The sequence below is a fragment of the Chiloscyllium plagiosum genome, unplaced genomic scaffold, assembly GCF_037043375.1.
Source record: "Chiloscyllium plagiosum isolate Xiang-an unplaced genomic scaffold, Cpla_swu_hap1 HiC_scaffold_16, whole genome shotgun sequence".
In the NCBI taxonomy this organism is placed as follows: domain Eukaryota; kingdom Metazoa; phylum Chordata; class Chondrichthyes; order Orectolobiformes; family Hemiscylliidae; genus Chiloscyllium; species Chiloscyllium plagiosum.
In genome coordinates this window covers 32264909-32290100 of record NW_028270154.1, presented here as the reverse complement: position 1 = coordinate 32290100, position 25192 = coordinate 32264909, and the positions used below count along the sequence as shown (strand labels likewise).

The 25192-nt window shown below is 39.3% G+C and overlaps 1 protein-coding gene across 12 annotated transcripts in view; it reads right to left on the bottom strand.

Annotated features, from left to right (window-relative positions):
• rapgef6 (Rap guanine nucleotide exchange factor (GEF) 6) overlaps window positions 1–25192 on the bottom strand; it is a 378117-nt gene that overhangs the window by 258329 nt on the left and 94596 nt on the right. For 11 of the 12 annotated variants that reach the window (XM_087995268.1, XM_043703415.2, XM_087995265.1 and 8 more), the window contains 2 exons: window positions 22070–22126; window positions 18920–19003 (listed from right to left, as the gene is read on the bottom strand). The exons of the other annotated variant lie outside the window; for it this stretch is intronic. In XM_087995268.1, the coding sequence (XP_087851394.1) occupies window positions 18920–19003; window positions 22070–22126 (141 nt within the window). The remainder of the gene's footprint in view (window positions 1–18919; window positions 19004–22069; window positions 22127–25192) is intronic. 12 annotated transcript variants of the gene reach the window in all.

Below are 25192 nucleotides of genomic sequence, written 5' to 3'. Positions count from 1 at the left end.
ATATTTAGCTCTCTGGATTCAGAATTGGTTGGCTGACAGAAGGCAGAGAGTGGCTGTAGATGGAAAGCATTCTGCATGGAGGTCAGTGGTGAGTGGGGTCCTGCAGGGCTCTGTTCTTGGGCTCTTTGTAGTTTTTATAAATGACTTAGAGGAGGAGGTTGAGGGGTGGGTTAGTAAATTTGCAGATGACACAAAGGTTGGAGGTGCCATTGATAGCATCAAGGGCTATTGCAGGCTGCAGCGCAACATTGAAAAGATGCAGAGCTGAGCTGAGAAATGGCAGATGGAGTTCAACCTGGAAAAATGTGAAGTGATGCATTTTGGAAGGTCGAACTTGAATGCTGAATATAGGATTAAAGACAGGATTCTTGGCAGTGTGGAGGAACAGCAGGATCTTGGTGTTCAAGTGCCGAGATCCCTCAAAGTTGCCACCAAGTGGACAGGGTTGTGAAGAAAGCATATGGTGTTTTGGTTTTCATTAACAGGGGGATCGAGTTTAAGAGCCACGAGGTTTTGCTGCAGCTCGACAAGACCCTGGTGAGACCACACTTGGAATGTGTCTCCAGTTCTGGTCACCCTATTATAGGAAATTTGCAGAGACTTTGGAGAGGGTGCAAAGAAGGTTTACCAGGATGCTGCCTGGACTGGAGGGCTTGTCTTACGAAAAGAGGTTGACTAAGCTTGGACTTTTCTCTCTGGAGAGAAGGAGGAAGAGAGGTGACTTGATCAAGGTGTACAAGGTAATGACAGGCATGGACAGAGTTGATAGCCAGAGACCTTTTCCCAGGGCAGGATTGACTGCCACGAGGGGACATAGTTTTAAGATGTTAGGAGGAAGGTATAGAGGAGACGTCAGAGGTAGGTTCTTTATGCAGAGAGTTGTGAATGCATGGAATGTGTTGCCAGAGGTGGTGGTGGAAGCAGAGTCATTAGGGACATTTAAGCGTCTGCTGGACAGCAGTGAATTGAGGGGTGCATAGGTTAGGTTATTTTTAGATTAGGATTAATCCTCAGCACAACATCGCGGGCTGAAGGGCCTGTTCTGAGCTGTACTTTACTGTGTTCTATGTTCTAATAGATGGATAGTGCAGGAGCACTCAGAGATCCTACACACTAACCAGTTTTCTGTTCTGAATATTGGTGAGGGCGATGGATTGGTGGAGTGCAGCAAGAACCAAGCCTGTGTTTCACAGTTGGGAAGGAAGAGTTGAAGGGCTGAAATGATAGAGGATTCATTAGTTAGGAGGACAGATATGCATTGCTGCAGCCATCAACATGACTCCAAGATGATTTATTGCTTCCCTAGATCAGCCAAGATCCTATTGAATGACAAAACAAGCTCAAGGGGCTGAATAGCCTACTCTTGTTCCTATTTCTTATGGTTTAAGGATCAAGAATATCACAGAATGGCTCCAGGATATTCTTTTGCCAGAATTCAAGGTCCATATTAGTACAAACAACACAGATAGGAAATGTGATGTGGTCCTGCAAACTAAATTTAGCAAGCTAGCTATAAAATTTCCTTGTGAGAAATTTTGCTAGTGTTCTCAGGGTAACTTTAAACTAACTCACAAGGAGTGTGTGAAACAGGTGCACAGATAATGGGAAGCGGTAGATAGCTTTAAAATAGAGAAAAGTAAGTTAAGAGATGGATTCGGAGCAAGGCAGAAAGCAGTGAAATTAAGTTTTGCTGGTGACAGAAGGTACTCAGAAAAGATAGGAAAGGTTAAAAAAACAGAAGATGTCGCATTCTTGGTTAAGGACTGGATTGCATTGCCAGAGGAACAAGACATCTTAGAAGGTTCAAGGACAGAATCAATTTGGGATAAGGAGGATACAATCATCTTTGTGGAACCTACAAACCAAAAATAAGTATATGGAGGAACAAATCTAAGGAAATTACAGGTCAGTTAAACATCAAGCAGTTAAAATGGAGGTGGCAAACTGTTAATCTAGAGACAAGAGTGTAGTGCTGGAAAAGCACAGCAGGTCAGGTAGCATCTGAGGAGCAGGAGAAGCTATGCTTTTCCAGCACCATAATCTCAACTCTCATCTCGAGCATGTGCAGTCCTCACTATTGGCTGCTCTTCCAGAGACCCAGGTAATGTTCTGGGGTCCCAAGTACAAATCCTGCCATGGCAGATAGTGGAATTTGAAGTCAATAAAAAACAAAATTTGGAAGGAAGATTTTAATGATGTCTATGAATCTATTGGTGATTGCTGAAGAAAGTAATGCACTTTAGGGAAGGAAACTTCCCTTTAGTGGTGGCATGGTGGCTTAGTGGTTAGCACTACTGCCTTACGGCACCAGCGACCTGGGTTCGATTCCCACCTTGGCTGACTATCCATGTGGACTTTGCACATTCTCCCTGCATCTGCGTGGGGTTCCTCTAGGTGATCTGGCTTCCTCCCACAATCCAAAGATGTGCAGATCAGGTGAACTGGCCACAGTGTTAGATGCTTTAGTCAGGGGAAAATGTAGGGAGGTGAGTTTGACTTCAGAGGGTCTGTGTGGACTTGTTGGGCGAAATGGCCTGTTTCCACGCTGTAGGGAATCTAACCTAAACTGCTATCCTTACCTGGTCTGGCCAACTCCAAACCTATAACAATGTGGTTGATTCTTTACTGCCGCCTGGACAATTAGGGATAGGCAATAAATACAGGCCTAGCCAGCTACGATTTCATGAATTACTTTTTAAAAACTGGAGTATTTCAATTACCTGTGTTTGGAATGCGATTGTGGGAATGTAAAGGAGCTGCAAGAGAAAATAATTCCTGGATTACGTTCAAGAGATTCCTCCTACAGGAGTACAGTACAACCTTTGTTATCTGAACATCAATTATTTGAATTTTGGATTATCCAAGCAAGATTTTAAGGTTCCATAAAAATTTTATTAAAATTTAAATAAAAGCACAGTGAGAGCAGGCAACCTGGGCTGGCAACAGGATCATCATGGGGTTGCCACCACTATCGGGACCCTGAGCCACTATGGCTACTGCCACACTAAACCTGTTTGGGCACACTAGTTGCTCACTGACCAGACCGAATCCGGCATTGCTAGCCAGCCTGGAGGTCACCCAGGCGGTGTGAAATTCGGGAATTACTCCCTTGCAAAAATGGAGCTCTTCCCACCATGGAAAATCAATCAGTCACAACTCAGTCTGCAACCTGCCTTTGATCGAGCACGATCTGCAACCCTCCCAACCTCAAGTGGCTGGCTTCCCGCTACTTCAAACCCCCGACACTGACCCATTACAGACATGTGGCAGAAAGATTGGGAGAGGAGGTCTGCGAGGAATTGGGTGACGGGGGCGAATTGGCCTAAACGACGACCGCTTGGCCTACCCACGGCTATGGTGGGTTAGGACCTCAGGAACAGTTTGTCCCTCCTGCTCTTCCTCGCAACGCAGCTTGCCCGCAAGCCACCGAGCAATGCCCGGCGCCTCGACCAACAGCCTGATCCCTAGTTAACCCTCTGGACAGTTTCTTTGGACACCTCCTGCATAGAAGTCGAGAACTGACAGGCAGCAATACATGAGTCCTTAAACCGCCGCTGACAGCCTGCAAATGCACAGAGTTCGTGGCGGGAATGTGACAGTGATGTGCTGAAGGAAGTAGGTACCCTATAGTGGAGGCCAAAGAGAGTGTGATCAGTTATCCAAACAATCAATTAATTATCCAAACAAATTACTCCCCACCTGTAACATTCAGATAATCGAGGTTGTTCTGTATATGCCCATTCAAAAAGAAAGGAGGCACTGCTAGATCTCGTTCTTGGTAACGAGGTGGACCAATTGAATCATTTGACAATAGGGAGGTAGTTATGGGACAGCGATTATTGTATTAAAAGGTTTAGGATAACAGAGGAAAATTACATTGGCCAGTCCAGAATACAAGTAATCGGAGAGCTAACATCAATTGGGCAAGAACAGAGTTATGATTTGGAGATGCTGGTATTGGACTGGGGTGTACAAAGTTAAAAATCACACAACACTAGGTTATAGATCAACAGGTTTATTTGGAAATACTGGCTTTCATCAGGTGGTTGTGGAGTATAAGATTGTAAGACATAGAATGTATAACAAAGGTCTACGGTGTGATGTAACTGAAATTATATATTGAAAAAGACCTGAATTGTTTGTTAAGTCTCTCATCTTTTAGAATGAACATATTGGTTTCAGTTCTTTCATATGTAAATTGCAGAACATTTAAAAGTTATATTCTCAAGTGAACTTTATTAATTGGTGTCATGTCAGCCCAGATAATGCATTTAAGGTGTGAGCACCCTGTGTGAGACTGTCTGTGCCACAATGGTCAGACTGATTCTAATCTAAAAAATGGATTTATAGAATCTTACATGGATGCATGCAGCTTTTGAGCAAAGTAAAATCTAATTCTGCAAGTACAAATACACCCCACAAACTTGTATATGTGTGCATGTGGGTGCCTTATGAGTGCCTGTGAGAGAGAGCGCGAGCGAGCGAGCGAGAGAGAGCGCGAGCGAGTGAGTTTAAAGGGGTATAAGTCTATGAGATTGTGCACGGGAGTGGGGGGGGGGGGTTGAGCGTATGTGCTTCCAAATAAACCTGTTGGACATGAACAAAGTTGGGCTACAAAGTTAAAAATCACAACGCCAGGTTATAGTCCAACAGGTTTAATTGGAAGCACACTAGCTTTCGGAGCGCCACTCCTTCATCAGGTGGTTGTGGAGGACACAATTGTAAGGCACAGAATTTATAGTAAAATTGCCTTACAATTGTGTCCTCCACAACCACCTGACGAAGGAGCAGCACTCCGAAAGCTAGTGTGCTTCCAATTAAATCTGTTGGACTATAATCTGGTGTTGCGTGATTTTTAACTTTGTACACCCCAGTCCAACACTGGCATCTCCAAAAGTTGGGCGAGATAGATTGGACAAACTACAGCTAAAAACACAGTAGTTGAACACCTTCAAAGAGGAAATGGTTCAGGAGTCAAGTGTATTACCTCAAAAGCAAGGCAAACCAATTCAGAGCTTTCAGAATGACAAAGAAACCAAGTAAAAAGAAAAAAAAAACATACATATGATTCCTAAATAAAACTGAAAGTGAACCTGAAAACATAAGATTCAGAAAGAAGGTGAAAAAGCAAATATGAGAGCAAAGACCTAAAATAAAGGAAAATCCCTAAGTTCTCCATTAGCACTGCAATAGGAGAAGGTTGGTAAAAGGAGAAGACTGATTGGGGACCATAAAGGGATTTATGCAGAGAGGCATGACACAGTTGAGGTACGAAGTGAATACTCTGCATTTACCTTTACCTCCCAGGCATATTTTGCCCAGGCCCACAGTGACAGAGGAAGAAATTCAGTTCACTGGTACAGTTTAAAATTAATAAGGGAGTGGTATTGAATAACGTCTTGGGACTCAAAGGTGATAACAGCTTGAATACAAGACTAGAGGACATGGTCTCAGAATTAAGGCACACCATTTTAAGTCTGAGATGAAGAGGAATTTCTTCTCAGTGTCTTTGGAACTCCTTACCACAGAGATCTGTGGAGACAGAGTCCTTATGTATAGTTAAGGCTTAATCTGTAGGGGATTCGAGGGTTTTAACGAAAGGGCAGGAAAGTGAACATGAGGAATGTCAGATCAGCCATGATCCTATTGAATGGTGGAGCAAGCTTGAGAGGCTGAATGGCCTACTCTTATTCCTATTCCTATTTTGTATGGTTTTAAGGCAAAATTAATCCACTTATTTCAATTGGCACACAATGATTTACACAATCTGACCACATTGCAGTTAATAATTTTAAGAGTTCTGATCTACTGATATGTCCATTAAAACAACGCTTATGTTGTATGAACTTTTACCAAAATCAGAAAACCACCTTTAAGTTCTAACACCAGCGATCACAAGTTTATCCTTTTATTATTTCCTCTGAGCACCCACACAAACACCACAACATAACATGCTTATCATGCTAATATGCAAATTACGGCAGCAGTTTTGAGCCAAGTCTAGGCCCTTATTGGTTACTAAAAATGCCACTACTTAGTTTTATTGCAATGTTCAAAATCATGATCAACATGTCCTTTTCAAATGATATTCATTCCTTTTCTTCATGAATATATATTTCAAACCAGTTCAGGTATGAAGTTAAAGATATTTAGGTGAACTTGATCCATCCCAGTATTAAATGGGCTCAAAGAAAATCCAAAGTGAATCTTTCACTGCCCACTCTTCCTAGTAAAATTCCAATGAAACTCATGGATCAATTTCTTACTATCTCACTCTCACTTAGTTAAAATTCTTGATGCTATCTCCCAAATCAATGAAAATAATATCTGGATTTGCTACAAACCCATTTCAAGTTGCTGGCAGAGACCAGTTTCACCTCAATTCTCTCACTAGTTCATTAGTTAACTAAAGTTAGTGAAAGAATGCTGTGGATAAAATTGAATATCAAGCTTGATAAAGAGACTGATTTACTGAAAGCTGCTCGGTGTGATATTTGAACTTTAATGAATCATGAATCCATAAACAAATTTTAAAATAACAGCATTATCTCTTTTAGTGAAATTTCTTTACTACAAACAACTTCCTGCTTCAGAAGAAATATTACAATAATGAAGAAGTCAAACCACTTATTAAAATCGCTACACAATGATTTACACAATCTCACTACAGTGCAGTTAATAATTCAAAAGAATTCTTAATCTACCAATAAGTCCATTTAAACAATGTGCCTACTATTTATTTGTGTTTTTAGCAAATTCAGAAAACCTTCTTTGAATGCCACCATCAGCAATTACAACAAGCTTTTGTTTACTGAAGAAATCACAAATATAATCTACAAACAATTCTTAACAGTCTAAAAGAAAAACAAAACATACCAGTATCTGCATAACTTAAGCTGTATTTCTAGTTTACGTCAACCTTAGTCTGCAAGCTGAACTACCATCTCCTTAAAAACAAGTTCCTGCAATGTAGCATAGACGCAACTCCGTGCCGAGGCTGTGTTGTACTGAAAGCGTCAGTTCAGAGATACTTCTGTTAAACTGCTACTCCATCCAATCCTTTTCATTCTCATGAGTTTGATAAAAAAACTTCCAAAAAATTCATGTATTATTGAAAGCAAAGCTCCACTTCAAAATCAATGTAAATTGTTTTACATGAAGTAACCAGAAACATGGTTTATCTTCAACATTTCTTTTAGCAAACTCAAGTTTCTTTTTAAATAAGTTTTTCCCTTCCATTCTCCAAAATGTGAAAGGCAGCATTGAAATTGGCTGTCTGCTCACCAGGAGCAAGGCATGTGCATTTCCTGCTGAAAATGACTTCACAGCCTCAACTGTCTTAAAAAATATATATAATTCTGAAATTAACAACTCTGTCTGCATATCAGTTTAAGCTTCCAACTTTTATCTAGGAGTTGCAGGTTATCAATATAGTATAAAAGACAAATCTGCTGTAACGATAATTTAAATGTTCCAGAGCAGGTTGCCAGACACTCTCACCTCCCACCTTTCTCTTCCATTCATGCCGAGGTCATAGCAAAAAGTTAAGCGTAATTTTTTCAGCCAAAATATTAAAAACTTTAAAAAAACTCCAAGACAGTTGTACATTGGCTCAGTCACAACAGATGTCTTACCCTTTCCTGTTTCAATAAAGGATAATGGCAATTAACACAAATAACAAAGGTCCAATCTCAGCAGATCACAGACACAGTAGGCAAGAGCAGTTAAATAAATACAGATGTAAATTAAAATTTGAGGCACCACAGGCCAATCAATGACCTCTGAGCTAATTCAGTTGCTTAAAAACAGTCTTGAGCACAAACATATCCAGGCGAGAGTACTGTTTGAAGACAAGTTTTTAGAATTAGATTACCTACTGTATGGAAACAGGCCCTTCGGCTCAACAAGTCCATACCAACCCTCCGAAGAATAACCCACCCAGACCCATTCCCCTGTCCTATGTTTACCCCTGACTAATGCACCTAACACTACGGGCAATTTAGCATGGCCAATTTACCTGACCTGCACATCTTTGGATTGTGGGAGGAAACCGGAGCACCTGGAGGAAACCCACACAGACACAGGGAGAATGTGTAAACTCCACACAGAGTCGCCCGTTGGAATCAAACCTGGGGCCTTGGCGCTGTGAGGCAGCAGTACGAAGCACTGACATATATTTAATTGTTCCGTTTAACTTTGAAAATTAAATCTGTGTATTTAACTAATAAGATTTCTAATAGGCATACTTTTGTATTCACTACAATTTTGAATTCAGATATCAAAACTTGATTATTTAGTAATGGAGGAAAATAATGCACAATGTCTCTTGGCAAAACCTTTCAACAGGTGTGAGCAGATTTTAATATTAATTTAATTATTGCAAACATTTAGTCATCTTGTGTGTCAAATTATTCCCAAATGTTGTTAATCAAATAAAAATTAATCATTCAGTGTATAGCCTTTCATGTTCATTCTTCATGTTACTAATCCACGTGTGCATAAAATTAAAAAATATACCATCAAAATAATTGCTCAAGTATGACATTCCAGCCTGTGGAAATAGTTTTGCTGATCTGAAATTGCTGTATTACCAATAAATGTTAAAAGACATTTTCCAAAATAAATCACCTTTCAAGTCATAACACACTTAGGGGTTGTCAAATCAACAAGTACTAGCTGGAGCCAACTAGTCTCACTTCTGAATGATTTGGTAAATTTGTTTAGCAATGCAGTAGGCAAACAATTCAGAGAAAATTCTGATATGATTACAGTACTGTTGATAATTTCTACAGTTGATTCTTCCAATGTCACATTCCTGAGTAAGACAAATTGTATTATTGTACCATGCGAACATGCAAAATAACACTTTTCATGTTGTACAGAACAAGACATTTCTACAAAGATGCTTCTCTCCTTCCCAAACAACAAATCGTCCACTGCATTAATAATCGAGAAGGATTGTCAAGAATAAGTCCCACCATGGCCACTTAAGAATTTTAAACCAGTTAAAACAAAAATTTGGATGCATTGTAAAAGCATACATCGGCAAAAGAGACATTAAATCAATTGAACTGCTGTAAAAAGCCACTGGTTAGCAAATCTTCTGTACGAAAGTAAACCCGTGGTCCTTGCTCAGTCTCGCCTATACTTCTCTTCAGCAACTGAAGAGATACACAGAACTTTAAACAAATTCCCTTATTTTAATGAGCAAACAACTGACTTTCACTCAAGCCACCTGCCTGTATAACAAAACAGAGCCAACCAATTCAAAACCAAGAAGAGACAAAACCTCTATTTATCCTTTATATTCATCGTGGCAAGTATCTATGTCTCAATGCAATTATGACTAAAATATTCATATATTCACTTAAAAACAAACCTCTCTGGCTGTTTATTTTGAATTTTATTAAACCTTAAACCAGACAGAAAAAAGTTAAGAATAAATAAATTGGATTGCAATCCTAAGGAAAATTGTATTCCTAGTAGATTTTTTCAATGCAATTGGAGGTAAGGCAGAGGTCAAAATGTTGCAGAGACGAGCTGAGTATTGACAGCATACTTGTACAACCTGATCCCACATCTATGGATGATAATCATTGAGGTAGATGAATCCTTGGATAACTCCAGAAATAATGAAATGGAAGTTAAAAGGCAAGTACAGTAATTTCTTCTATCATGTGAGAGTTCCGTTCCTGTGCTACCCCGCACTACACAAAAACCGTGCAATACAAATAACAGTATTGGCAATCTAATTACATTGTAGCCAACACATTCTAGAAACAGCATTGTCAATTCACCAATCACTTAACAACCAATTCGTGTTAACAAAAGATGCTTTATAACAGAGCTGACTGTAGCTTATTAACAGCAGAATCACAGGAAATATAGGTGGATCATAATGCATTCAGAAGGGAAGGGAGATGAGAGAGAAAGGGGATCACCAATAAAACATTTAATTCTCAGGAGGTTTCAGGTCCAACAAATATCTTAAAAGATAAATTATAGAATCCCCACAGTGTAGAAACAGGTCCTCCAAAAAGCATTCCAACCAACCCACTCCCTTATCCTATGCCTGCAATTCCAATAGCTAATCCACTCAGCCAGCATACCACTGGACACCTTCGTATGGCCAATCCACCTAACCTGAACATCTTTGGGCTGTGGGATGAAACTGAAGCACCTGCACCAAGAAACCCACAGAGACACAGAGAATGTCTGTGTGGAGTTTGCACAGTCGCCTGAGGAATTGAACCTGGGCTGTGAGGCAGCAGTGCTAACCACTGAGCCACCATGCCACCTGGGTTTTACCAGCAATTTCTGATTTAATCCTTAGCCACTCCTGGTTCTTCATCAACTTTTAAGTACAGACAGCCCAGTCAATACCCCATTTTTAGTCACTTCAATCAATCACACAATCCCTGCAATGGAGATGGAGGCCATTTGGCCCATAGAGTCTGCAGTGACCCTCCGAAGAGCATCCCACCCAGAACAACTCCCACAGCCTACCTCGTAACCCTGCATTTACCACGTTTAATCCACTAGTCTGTACATCCCCAGACACCACGGGACAACTGAGAATGGCCAATCCACCTAACCTGCACATCGTTGGACTATGAAAGGAAATCAGAGCATCCGAAGGAAACACACGCAGACTCGGGTAGAACATGCAAGTTCCACACAGGTAGTCACCCAAGTCTTTTCTCAAACTTAAATACTTCGCCACCATTACAATAAATAAGATGCTGCCCAGGACAAGACAGATACAAAGTACTCATTTATACCTCAGCCATCATCCCTGCTTCCATTCATACATCCTGCTTTAGGTCTCTAATCAGCTCCACTCCTCTCTTCACCATTTTACTATTTATATGCCCATGTAAGGCTTCAGGAATCTCATTATTAGCTGCAAGTATCTTTTCATATTGTCTCTTAACTTCTCTTATTTGCTTTTTTAATTCCCCTCTGAACCAACATTTAGCCTGATTCTTGGTTGCATGTTCTGCCTGAGATTTCTCATAAGCAGCGCTGAAAATGTGTTGCTGGAAAAGTGCAGCAGGTCAGGCAGCATCCAAGGAACAGGAGAATCGACGTTTCGGGCAGAAGGGCTTGGATGCTGCCTGACCTGCTGCACTTTTCCAGCAACACATTTTCAGCTCTGATCTCCAGCATCTGCAGTCCTCACTTTCTCCTCGAAGATTTCTCACAAGCACACTTGTTCTGCTTCACACCAATCTATATCTTTATCATATGCCATGGACCTCAGCATTTACTGATCCTGCCTTTCTCCTTCACGCAACTATATCATGATTATACTCTGGCACTCTTCTTTAAACACAAACAAAATGTTCAGTTACAGTTTTGTTTGATCAAAGATTGAGATTTATCGGTCAGATCCATTCTTACCACAATTAAGTTGATTGTTCCCCAATTAATTATCCTTTCCCTGGATTGCTTGTTGTTCTTTTTAATAGCCAATCTAATCTTTAAGAGATACCAGTTGCTTCTCAGCTCTGAAAACCAGAGCTCAAAGAGCCGCACCTGTTCAAATTTGCTGTGCATACACTCCAAGAAGTGTCCTGGAGTTCCCACATGGAACAAGATACGTGCTCCAGATAGAGAGGTGAGTAGCCATTCCTCTCGGATAATAACATTCTCCAGTTTTAAAGAAAGACTTACCAGTGACTTATTTTTCTTCTAGGGAGGTTAACTGAGGTGCTTTATTTAATAATATCCTTGTAAAAAATGAAATACTTAAATTCCCATCTCTGTAAACGTACTTTCAAACTTTGGACAAAGTGAAACAAATCTACAATACTCACCAGAGAGTCGATTCTGAGTCTTACCTTGTTACAGTTTGATTATTTACCCCTTCCCACAATTTAAGGATCCCAACCTGTTGGTCTGCTCCACCTTGATCCTGACCCAATTCACGTTCCTCTCAGTTTTATACTTATTATACTTTCAAGCCTCACTGTAGTTATTCTAGAACTAATGTCTAATATCCACTTTCCAAATAATAGTATGTTTTTTAAAAAAATGCCAATCATTTTTGTTCCACTACCTTCACTGAAGTTCCACCATGAAATTTTATTCTCCCCTTACTTAATATTTTCTGTCCTCTTACAGAAATCCAACATACCATGGGATCACCATCTTTTTGCTTAGATACACACAGATATATAACACTGAAACCATCCCTGGCTGTTCCATAGGAGTCACAAAAAGAAAACTGACTGCAAACATAAGAATAAGGATGGCCAAAGTATGTTGCAGCCAGCAGGCTGGAGGTCTGAGCGATGCAAGGATGGCCAGCGACTTGGGGCCCAAGCAAAGTGGGGACAGCCAGTGGGCTGGAGGCCTCAGCGGAGCAGGGGGATTTGTTGAACTGGGGACTGGTGCAGATGGTTAGCGGCTTGCGAGCCTGGTCAGACCACGTGAAAGTCATCTGCACTTATGTGACTGCAGGCCCTTTATATAAAGGCTGTATTGCTTATCTTTTTAACATTTCTCATTTTTTCTAACTTATACTATGTATAACTGTTCATAATGTAACTTTTTTCCTTTCTCTGTCCCTTAATTTCTCTATTTTGTAACTAAGATCTGTACCTAGTTACTTAAGATGCCACCATGTGGGGTGACATTGTAAACTTTTCGCTGTAATCCTATACTTCCATACTTGAGTACATGTGACAATGAAGGATTTTCTAAAGGAGGAGAAGGAAATTAAGCAGAACACTTTTGTGAAGAAATTTCAGTGTATAGCATCAAGGCAGCTGAAGACACAAAAGTCAATGTTGTGGTGAAGTTGCGAGAAATGCACAAGCAGCTGTTATTTTGGTTCCACTATGTGACTGGCTTGAACTTTGTACTGCTGGAGATTTGGAAAATGGTTTTTAGCTCTCTTTCAAGAAGTAGTTAGATGTTTACCAAAGCAACACGAAACAAAACACTCCAAAAAAAAATTCAAACAGGTAAGACAAAAAGTCATCAGGAGCGAAGTTGCAGAAGTAAAATGGATATTTTGCATCCTGCTTTTCGGAGACTTCCATTTAATGCTAACTTGACAATAGATTAGTTTATAGTAAGAAGCAGACAAGTTTTCAATTTTCTCAAAAACCCATTTTAAAATGTGTAAACTTGCAGAAAGAAAACAGAATTTGAAATAGAAAGATCATACATGTAAGACTTTTAATTCAAGTTTCTCATACCAAACATCCTCTTTTGCTTGAGATTTGAAACAAAAACAGAAACTGCTGGAGAAACTCAGCAGATCTAGCAGCTTCTGTGGAAAGAAAGCAGAATTAAAGTTTTGAGTCTGGTGATTATTTATCAGAACAAATTCTATAACTAATAGCCTAAAACCTCCTTTGCAAATAAATTTATTTTTAAATTTAAAATGCTAATTTCCTTTGTTTTACTTCCTCCACTAAAATTCCACCATGAAATTTTATTATCCTCTTACTTAAAATCTTTCATTCTTACATAATGCCATTTTGTTTAAAAAAAGGAAACTGACATACCACGGGGTCACCATCTTTTCACCTAATAAATTATACAGACATATAACACATGAAATACCCAGAAATGTTTTCTAAGAATCAAGAGAAAGAAAATGGATCCCAAACATAACAGGATGGAGATGAACAGTCACCAGACTAGAAATGTTAACTCTTCTTTCTTCCCAAAGATGTTGCCAGGCCTACCTAGCTTTTCAGCAATTTGTTTATATCACATTTTTTTGCTTCATTGAATTTCAAAATGCTTCTTCTTTCCCCACTCCATCACATGTAACACTAGCCAGACCAATGGAGGAGGATTAGTAACCTCCTGTTTTTCTCAAATATAAATGGGTGACCAGCTATCTGAAACTATTGGAAAGATGCTCATGTCTTCAAGAATTTCACTGTCCTTTTGGGATAGCACACAGTTTCTATTCAGCCTGTTTCGGATTTCAGACAATAGCTTAGTCAATATCAGGCACACATCTGGTACAGCTAACTAGTATTACTTCTAATATTTAAAAGGACATCTTGAAAGAAATGACATTTCCTCTAAACACTCCATTATTTCAAAAGGCATAGCTTCCCACTCACGCATTGCTGTGGCAGGACAGTTTCACAGAGAACATTTCAAGTCATTGTGATACTGTAATTTCCTTCTGTAGCCCAATATAGAGAAGTAGATAGAACACCTTTTTACACACAAGCTTCTGTGGAATAGCTATATTTCTCAGTCAATAATTTATTATTAAAATCCAGTTGGTAAATTTCTGTATGGCCTGGTAATTGCTGTGCAAACCAGAAAAATCTCAACTAATCCTGTTCTGTCCAGACTCTGTTGGCCGAAAGTCAGTCATTAAAACATGAACAAGTGAAGGCAAGAATTAAAAAATGAATGCAATAACATTTTGTTTTAAATCTAGAATAAGAAATCATATTTCAGTTATACAAAGCATTAATTAGACAATACTCTGAGTACTATGAGCAGTTCTAGGGTTATGATATAGGAAAGAGCTCTACAGAGAGTATGGTGTTGATTTATCAGAATGAAAGACAGACTCCAAGGTTTAAACTATGAAAACAGTTTACACAAACCAGAGTTGTGTGAGCTGGAATTTAGGAAGAGTGTTTTGATCAAAGTTTTCAAGATATCAGGAGGAACTTACAGTGTGGATAAAAATCATTTCTTCTGGTCAGATGTACAAGTCTAGCGGTCACTGCCTAAAACTTACAGCCACATGTTTCAAAAGCGAGATTAGGAAATACTTAAACATGAAAATAGTAATTAATGCTGGATTAATTGTTCGTTTCAAATTTGAGACAAATTGATATTTGGCAATTATAAGGTATTAAGGGATAAGTGGCAAAGGTGGAGATAGCACACAGGCTCTATTCAGCCTGTTTCGGATCTCAGACAATAGCTTAGTCAATATAAAGAACACATCTGGTACCGCTAACTAGTATTATTTCACAGATCAGTCATGATCTTATTGAATGACAGAAGAGGTTGGAGGGTGAATATGGCCAGGCTTATTCCAAAATAAGAATCATGCATAGATACTACAACCAACATAAGCATTCCTGGGTTTGAAAGAGGAAATGAAACGGAGAGGAGAAAGTAACAAATCCAAATTTGACAAATAATGCATAAAATAAAAGAATGGAATAATACGCAGAAACAATTGATCTAATGCTGGACTTGCAGACAGCAAGTTCCTTAATCTATAGGAAACAGAATTAAATGCATAGTGAAATAAAAATATCTGTGTAGCATGCTGCATACTTATCTTCCCCCAAAAGATCCTGATCAATGCTGCATTGGCTACAGCTAAAGTCAGCAAAGCGCTAGATTGTTTTCAGATGACAAATCACTAAAATACAGCAGTTTCTCCTTGCACAGGGTTCAAGTTTGGCCTCCTTTAATGTTTGCTGCTAGTTTTGGTCCCTTCACAGAGGGGAACCCTGTGACTTTGAAAACAAAAAGGAACACAATTTATACCTGGTTTAAAATTCTTAGCTACCCTGACTGAAGGAGCTGTGCGCCTGTGTACTTCAAGGAAGTTTAGATACAGGACATACTGACTGGAATTTATAGACTAGGTTGTGTTCACTTAGACAAATTATTTCCACTGGATAATACAAGGATAGATGAAGATTGCTTACAGTTTATTGATGACCAAAATTAGACTATATGTTAGGCAGTTCCTCTTTCCCACAGAGATCACAATATTTAGGAATAGATTTCTGGCACTTCTGAGAAAGAACTGAACCAGTTTCTGGGCTGTTCAATTCATACAAATTATTAAATTGGCACACAAATACTTTATATACTGACTATTTCTATTTTGGGACAGGTCAATCACAATCTTTTTTATTCATGTGTTTTCTCTTATCTAAAAAGAAAAATCACAAACTTTCATGGAGGAGAACATTTTCAACTAATACATCTTCACTGTTCCAACATCAGAAAACTGTCCTTTCTCAGCTAATGCTTAATCACTTGCCCATATTATACACCAAAGATGATCAGGCTATTTATCATGACTACCCTCCCCCATGAGTGACTGTGTTGTGACTTTCAACCATTTCCCTTTTCCTTTAAGAAAATTGACCACTTCCCTATCTTGGGAATCCTGCATTGAGTAGTTGATTCTATATGATCCGTAAATTTTTATGTATTTGTTTAACTTTAATAGATGGAAACTCAAAAGCTTCAGACCCATGATTTCCAAAAACTGCAAATGAGTCTAACTCCACACTAGGAACATTTAGTATCATTACTGTTCTTGAATTGTCTCCAAGTAATACAGTGATGCTCGTGACAATGAGCAAGAATGAAAGCCACGATAATGAAAACACCAATGCTCCATAACAACATTGTTATTTTGTAACACTATTCAATTTATTGCAGATATTTTACAGCATTGGGACATTTTCTTAAATCCATGGGCCTCACAGATTCTTTGTCACTGTAAACTTTTCATTCTGTTAGAAGAAAATATATCCAGAGGTAAGTGACATGCTGAGGAGCATGTTAAATAAGATCAAGTGATAATGGTACATATTCATTTTTGTTGTCCTTTCCTCCAAAACTATATAGCATTTCTTTTAAAATCCATATTGCAGAACTGCATTCTAAACTGTAAAAGGTATTGCACAATGCTGTTTTGATTATTTCTGCTTCTCCTTCTACTTACTTCAAAAATATGGTTCAGATGACCTCCAACTGTAACAGCAAAGCTTAAGTCTGCCAACAATGTTATAATATTATCTAAACCTTGAGCTAAGAGAAACGAGTTCCAAATGATTGCAGCCAGGAGTCTAACCACAGTGCCACCATTCGGCTACATCACTGCACAATCATGGATTTTAATATCACTGAATTTTGCAAAGAAATTGCCTTACATTGTAAAACACTCTCTTTTGGCTGACCCATACAGTTTGGTTTCTTAAATGCTTCCTTCTTTCAGTTTCATTTTGCACTCAACATTAGTCAGTAACCCCTGTGTTTACTCAATGCCAAGAATTGAATGATATTCTGTTTGCATTATTGGAATCATCAAGGCTAAAATTATGAATTATAAAGCAGATGCTTCAATTGTAAGAGCAAATCATTTGCTGGCTGCATAAAGCACAACGTAACCCTGAGAATGAACCGAAATATCTGAAAGGGCACTGTTCAGGGATTTGGATAAATGTGACAATTAAGGAATGGTAATATATTTCCAACTCAAGAAGGTGTGAGACTCACAGAGGAGCTTGCAGGTTCAGTCACTGGTTATGCTCAGTGGTAGAGATTGCAGTTTCAGGAACATTATTCAAGAAAATTTGGTCACTTGTACAATGCAGTGTGGAAATGACACATACTGCAGCTACAGTAGTGGTCAAGGACAGAATGAATGCTTATGGTGGTAGGTGGGGTTCCAATCAAGTGTTTGTTTTTTTTCATAGATGTGTCTTTCATGAGTTTAATTTGAGGTTAACATCCTGTAAATAGAGAATACTCCACCACAATTCTGCCTTATGTCTCGTAGAGGCAGAGAGGCTTTTCTTTGTGTGGAAGTGAGATATTATTGCAAAATTCCCGCACCTTTAAACAACTCTTGCATTCATGTAAATGTTCTCAAAAATGTGATGATGATGGTAAATGATGAATTCCAGGACATGACGTCAGGATACATTTTCAAAATTTTGAGAGTTGCAAACTACTTCGAGGAAAGTGAGGGCTAGGTTGAGCATGCATCAACATTGGGTAATCGGAGTTAAGGTCTAAGTGTTCTGAAAATGTAGGGTATACCTTTAAGAGAGAGTTAAAAGCAACAGAACTACCTGACACAGCACCAAGTGTTCTCAATAAGGCAACAATATAACACTGGGTCGAAAAACTCGACTAGTTCGCTGCCTGGAGACAAAACAAATTCAAATTCGGCCAATCAGTTTAAATTATACCCCAAAAAAAAATACCAATTTTCAATAAGTTTGAATTGAGTATATTTACAATGACACAATCTGATGCTCTGGGGTATAAGACTGGGAGAAAATTTACCAGTTGAAAGGAGAACTGCCAAGTCCTAGCATGTAACAGATTGCTTAAAAAAACATCTTTCTCTTATCTAATCTAATCTAATCTAAAAATATCTTTTCGATCAGTAACCTGTGACACAGAAATTCCTAACAAGGAGAAAAGAAGAGAAGAATCTACAGCTGCCTGGTATTGAGATAACAAGTGTTGTTTTGGAAATCTTAATTGCGAATTTTATCAGACTAGTATTGTAGAAGAGGAAGGTAAAAGATAAGTTCAAGAAAGAAATTGCAAATTGTTGTTAGTTATTTATTCTCTGTTATACTTCAAGAAATAAATGTGTTAGTTTTTACTTTACATAGTTCTTGGCCACTTGAAATTTCACAGATTACTGCACAGGATAAATCTTTTCTGTGTTCCTGGTTTTAAATTAAGCAGGAGAGTTTACCCAGGTCACATTAGGTCAGTCATTTATCTAATTCAATTGTAGAATTAGCTTGACAGGCTAAATCGCCTATATTGTTCAATTAAATATCAAAGCACTGAAGGAGGGAAGAACTTAGTAATAACATGGTTTTTCCAGTAGGACACACAACTTCAGTCTAACAACTAGATGGAGGGGGAAAGGATTTAAAAACAGCAACGGAAGTTGGACCAAACTCAGGAAGGAGAGCAACGTCACTGAAGGAATGTAAAATGAAGCACTGTAAAATAGCTGACGGGAATGCAATCCATAACACCTTTACTCTACAGGAAATTTCTTTTTTATAAATTGCTTTTGTAGAGGTGACTGAGACTTCTAAAATCCTAGGTACACAATTGTTCTCCATTTCATTCAATTCACACAAGATCTTCACAGTATGTACTATTCACATACAAAAAAATGACATTAAATTACCTGCAACGTGGCAGAAACATTGATTCTTTGATAAATACCGATCCTGAAAGTAGGATATACCAGCAAGTTGCAACACTGTCAGGGCTAAAACAAAATGAGAGAGAATTATTTTAAAGTGAATGTACACACACAATTAAGCAAAGTATTTAAAAAAACATGAAAATCAATAAAATCACAATGTTAGTTTACTTAAAGGGCAAAAATGTGGATTTGGAATGCAATCTAAAGGACTCAATTATAACCTGAAATTCCACAGTCACATCAAAGAAGAATTGGGATGCTTCATGACAGTGCTAGACTGTGTAGAGGAATGCAATCGGAATCTTACTGTCATGTGCAGTCTAAGAAATTCAAATTACTCTAAACGCTTAATCAACCAACATTCTCAAACTATAGGCTTTTTGTTAGTTAAAATGCTCCACAATTTGCTCTTGTAGTTAATGCTACATTTTGAAAATGGGTTAGTCTTTGATACATCTAACGCTTAGCACTATGGAATAGTCATCAATAACCATAAAACTCAAATTCTCCACAGGTCTTGAAATACAGGTCATTCTGCTATAACACGCATTTTGTTAAAGCGGACTTGTTGTAACGCTATTGACGAATTGGGGAGACTGTTTCCCTTTTAAAATGTGTGTTGGCTATAATGCGGCTACATTGCCAATACTTAACTGGTGCTTCTAAAGCATGATATTTCTATAATGAGGAGTTGCACAACCATCACACTACAGGAGAACTACCCATAAATGTATTTTTCCACAACCCTCCAAGACTCAAGTCCTCAAAATTAAATACAAAGCCTTAACACCAACTTGCACATTACAATATTTTTGTTTGGCATTGAAGAGTATTCAGTAGTTCTGTTTTGACTAAAGCAGAACTTACACTCACGCTTTAAAAGGTCATGGTAGATACTGGTACTTTTGTAAACAGATATTCCTCCAAAACCACTTTGAGCTTGGACTCACTCCTGGGAAAACCCATGACTGAGATTTATGGCTTTCTTGTTTTAACTGTTTTGCTTGTAAATTGGTTGGTTTTCAGCTGTCAAAAAAGCCTCCAAGCACATCTTTCTTCTGGTACTGAAACATCTGTGTTGCATATCTGGTGTGAAACCCGTTGGTCCCCATGAAGAGTAGCTGGAAGATTTCCTAACGATGTGTTTCCTGAGCAATACCCATCTGCTATGACCTAAGAGATAACGGAGTGTCTAGTGACCAGTAGTGAAAAGATAGCCAACCATCTCAACATTCCAAATCTTAATCACTTTATGCCCCTTCAAGAACAAACCAAATTCAGGCTAAAAATATTTGTTTCCTCCCATCCACCCTCAATTCCCAAAGTGAATTTCTACAGAGAAAAGTTAATTTAATTTCCTTCGTCTGGTGTGCATGTGCCCTTTTGTGTTGGTGGCTTCAGTTATTTAGAGAGCTAAATATATATATTTTTATGTCACAAACTGTGCGCTAATCAGCTTTGCAGCTTCACTTATTAATAAATGCATAATTATTGTTACTAAGAAAACATAACTGATGTATCTTTTTATTCCAAATCGGTTGGAATATTTCACCAGTTTCCTCATTTCCCCTCCCCCCAGCCTGTCTCAGTCAAATCCATCAAATTCAGCACCGCCTTCCTAACCCGCAATCTTCTTCCCGACCTCTCCGCCCCCACCCCAGTCTGACCTATCACCCTCACCTTGACCTCTTTCCACCTATCACATTTCCGACACCCCTCCCCCAAGTCCCTCCTCCCTATCTTTTATCTTAGCCTGCTGGACAAACTTTCCTCATTCCTGAAGAAGGGCTAATGCCCGAAACGTCGATTCTCCTGTTCCCTAGATGCTGCCTGACCTGCTGCGCTTTTCCAGCAACACATTTCCAGCTCTGATCTCCAGCATCTGCAGACCTCACTTTCTCCTCCTAATATAGAGAAAGCCAACTACAGAGGAACCTTGATTATCCGAATATCAACTATCCAAATTTCAGATTATCCAAAGAAGATCTCAAGGTCCTGATAGAAACATTACATCTAAGAGGTGTTTCCAACACTGATCACACCTTTTGTTTACAATGATTAAAAACGAACTAGTCTTACTGGAATGCTGCTGGAAACAGTCCTGGACATCGATAGGAGCCCAGGCAACGTCTCCAAATGACTGACCTCCCGCCCTCCCTCCCTCTCCCTACACTTTCCCTGGAGTTCTACCTAGGTGTGTACTCTGAACCCCCTTCCCCAGATAATCTCTCCAACATTGCCATGTACAGGGCAAAGGTGGAACTTGACAAAAAGTTGCAGTAAAAAGTTGTGTGCGCGCGCGCGCGCGCTATTTGGAGACAGCTCCCCACCACCCCCAGCAAAGGCAGCAGCAGTCTTGCTGTTGGTGTCCAGTCCGGCTGCCCCAGAGTGGGGGGGGCAGGCAGAATGTGGGTGGAGGCAGATGAGGGGTGGGGTTGGGGGTGCAGAATAAGGGTGGGGACAGGTGGGGCTAGGGGTGGAGTCTGACAGTGGGCAGGGTGAACAGAGTTGGGAGGTTGCCCCGGGGGGGGGGGGGGGGGGGATTGGGAGCACATGAGGGTGGAGGTGGAGCAGACGACTGGGAGGGGGGGTGGGGGTGCGGGAACTCGCGTGTGGTGTGCTGCTGCTCGTCTCCTGAATGGGGTGCGCACTGAACAAGTGCTCCCTGCCTCAATCCCATTGAACTCAGAACTCACGGGGGTGGGGCGCAGTAGCACCCTGACAGAGAGGGAGCAAGGCAGGCAGAGCGAGAAAAAAGGAAACCAGAAAACTCCGAGCCCCAGAGGGGAGGCATTGAATCAATTAACCAAACAATCAATTATCTGAACCAAATAGTGCCCGCCCATCTCGTTCAGATGATCAAGGATCCTCTGTATGAGCCACATTAGAAACTAGGTAAAGGATTTATGCTGTGACCCACAAAGTAATGAAACTAGAGAAAGGCAGCTGAGTACACCTATTTTGGCTGCAACAACAAAATAAACCTAGATAAATCTTTGCTCATCTCCCAAAGTAAAAATCTTGTAGGAATATCAGCAAAGGAATCTTGCAGCAATTTCAAAGCTGTTCATAGAGTCTAAATTGAAAAATCAAATTATTATGTGGAAATATTAAATTTTGAATACTTACTAAAATAAGACCTCATTGGCATCATGCTTTTCATAACGTACCATTGTGCACATCAATCTGAAAGACAGGTATTCACATGGTAAAGCTTTGAAAAAAGATAGCATTATAATTACCTGTTCACTTTTTAACCTCCACGTATTATTTTCAGGAAAACTAAACTTTAACAAGAGTGTTCCCTTGTAAACTGATTTCAAATTGAATTAATCATCAATAAAAAACACTCCAGAAGATTAGTGAATAAGATTCAATTTATTTTCCTTATTGCAATTTATTAAACAATTCTGTGACTTGTTCTTTTGCTCAGAAGAAAATCAATAAATTCCTAGCGCCACAATCTCTTCACATTACCCCCTAAAAATAATGATTGGACAGCATTGCTGAAATCCCCTGAATAGGGATTTTTAGATAAATACCCTTTGAGCTGTTACACAGTAGGGCTTTTCAACTGTAGATCCACAAAAAAAAACTGGATACCAACTATTTCTGTAAAATAAATTACACTCCTCCAGATTTTCTTGAGTCTTAAGCTTAAAGAGGTGAAATAACAAAATGGAAACAGATAACCCACTAACCCAGGAGACCAGTGCACATTTCAGAGAGACAAGCCTTACGGCTATATTTTTGTAGTTGGTAAATTTTCAGTAGAGCAGGACGGAGGAAAGAAACTAGCTGAAAAAGAAAGGAAATGCTATTCAGTCTCCCAGTGCAGCCGCTCGTGAATGCTTGAAGTAGATGTCTAGGAACTTGACCCAGAGTTCCACAATTTAGAGTGGGAATGGCGAAAAGCAAAACCATCAAATGAGAGAAGTCACAGGTACATTAAATTGGTTAGCATAATACATTCGAATTGGTTTACTAGAGCAAACTTAACAAGCAAAGCAACAAACCTCCTGAATTTGATACTTTGATGGTACATTTATAAGTGACTGTAAATAAAAGCCAAGGCAAATGACCAAACAGCTTGTTATAGGATTCAGACTGCCAGTCAGTTATAATCTCTAATCTTTTTAGAACGATCAACAAGCCCTGGGCCTTTTCCTCCCTATTTACCAAAGCCCTGGATTAACTCAACTAACAACTGTGCATGGAGCTCAACTGTCAATCAAAAGAGAATGCTGACCATCAAGAAGTGCAAGCACTTTGAGCTAGGAGGAGACAGGAGGAAGGGCCAAGTTATCCAGTTCTAAGCGTTAGTCTGTGTGTTTTATGGAGTACAAATTCACAATAAAATTAATTAAGTTTAAAAAGAACTACTGCTTAACAATGCACACTTACACCTTTCTTCAAGCCATGGCAATGGTATCTCTTATCCACACCTCTATCATACTCAGAATCAAACCATATTAACACTCTCCTTGCCTCAATGACAATGTTGTTGTAAAATAACAACCTATTCAAATCATTTACCCAAATCTACCTTTTTATTGAAGAAATTCAGCAGGTCTGGCATCTGTGGAGAGAAAGCAGAGATAACCTTCTTCATGATGTGGAGGTACCAGTGTCGGACTGGTGTGGACAAAGTTAAAAATCACATAACACCAAGCTATAGTCCCAACAGGTTTACTTGGAAGTACAAGCTTTCAGAGCGCAGCTCCTCCTGATAAAGGAGTTAGGCTCTGAAAGCTTGTACTTCAAAATAAACTCATTGGACTATAACCTGATGTTGTGTGATTTTTAACCTTCTTCATGAAGGATAGGCACTGGACTCGAAACATTAACTCAGTTTTCTCTCCACAGATGTTGCCAAACCAACTAAGTTTCATTAGCAATTTCAGTTTTTGTTTCAAATGTCCAGAATTATGGTTTTGTTTTATTTAAGAACATTTTTTATTGTTCCATGTCTACACAACCAAGTGGCTATCACACAATGCACTGATATCAATATCTTACAAACCTTTCATGATCTTACTCCTCCCAATATTATTACTTCCTTGAGCCCTTAATTCCTTAAGTTAAGGCCATAAGACACGAGTGCACAAGGAGGCTATTTAACCAGAGTCTACTCCACCATTCAACGAGATCATGACTGATCGGATAATTCGCAACTCCGTTTACCTCCCTTTCCCATCATAATTTTCAATTCTGTTCCTGATTAAAAGTCCATTTCAGCCTTGAATACACTTAAAAACCTAGCATCAACAGCCCTCTGTGGTGAAGGATCCCATAAATTTACTACCCCCCATAGAAGAAATTCCTTATTTCTGTCCTTTATGGGTGACACCTTAATCTGAGACTCATCCCAAATTCTCCCACAAAAGGAAACAACTTCTCAATACCTATTCTGTTAAGCATCTGAAGAATCTTGCATTCTTCAAGAAGGTTGCCACTCATTCTTCTAAATGCCAGTGAATACGGGCACAAGCTCCTTAAAAGAAAACTGCACCATATCCAGGATCGAGCTAGAGAATGTTCTCTGGACTGCACCAATATCAATAAGTCTTGCCTTAGGTAAGGGGTCCAAAGCTGTTCACAATATTCTAGATGTGGTTTTAGCTGGGGTATCATTTAGATTTAGCAAGATTTTCATGTTTTTTATTCTCCATTCCCTTTGAAATAATGGCCAACGGTCTGGGTGGGTTACTCTTCCGAGGGTCGGCGTGGACTGGTTGGGACGAAGGGTCTGTTTCCACACTGTAGGAAATCTAATCTAAAAAAAAATCTAAACAGTCTATTTGCCTTTCCTTTTCCTGAACTTTCCTACTCCTATTCTAGTTTTTTTTTAATGATTTATGCACAGGGACTCCCAAACCTCTCTTTGTTGCAACTTTCTCCATTAAAGTAATATGCAGTACAAAACTCCAGATCTCCAATATTATATTTGTTAAGCTTTTGCTCACTCATTTAAATTGCTGACATCCCTCTGTAGTTTTCTTTTACCAAAATATATCATAAGAACAAACCCTTTGGCCCACCCAGTCTGTGCCGATTCCTAATCCTTATTTAGACCCGCTACTTATTGGCCATGCACAGCATCTATCCCTCTGTGCGCCTCACATACGTGTGTCTATTAAGACATGCCTGATTCCACCATCTCCAGTGGCAGTGCATTCCAGGCACCCACCAACCTCTGGGTGAAATGTTTTCCCCACACGTCTCCCCTAAATTTTCCTCTTCTCACCATGA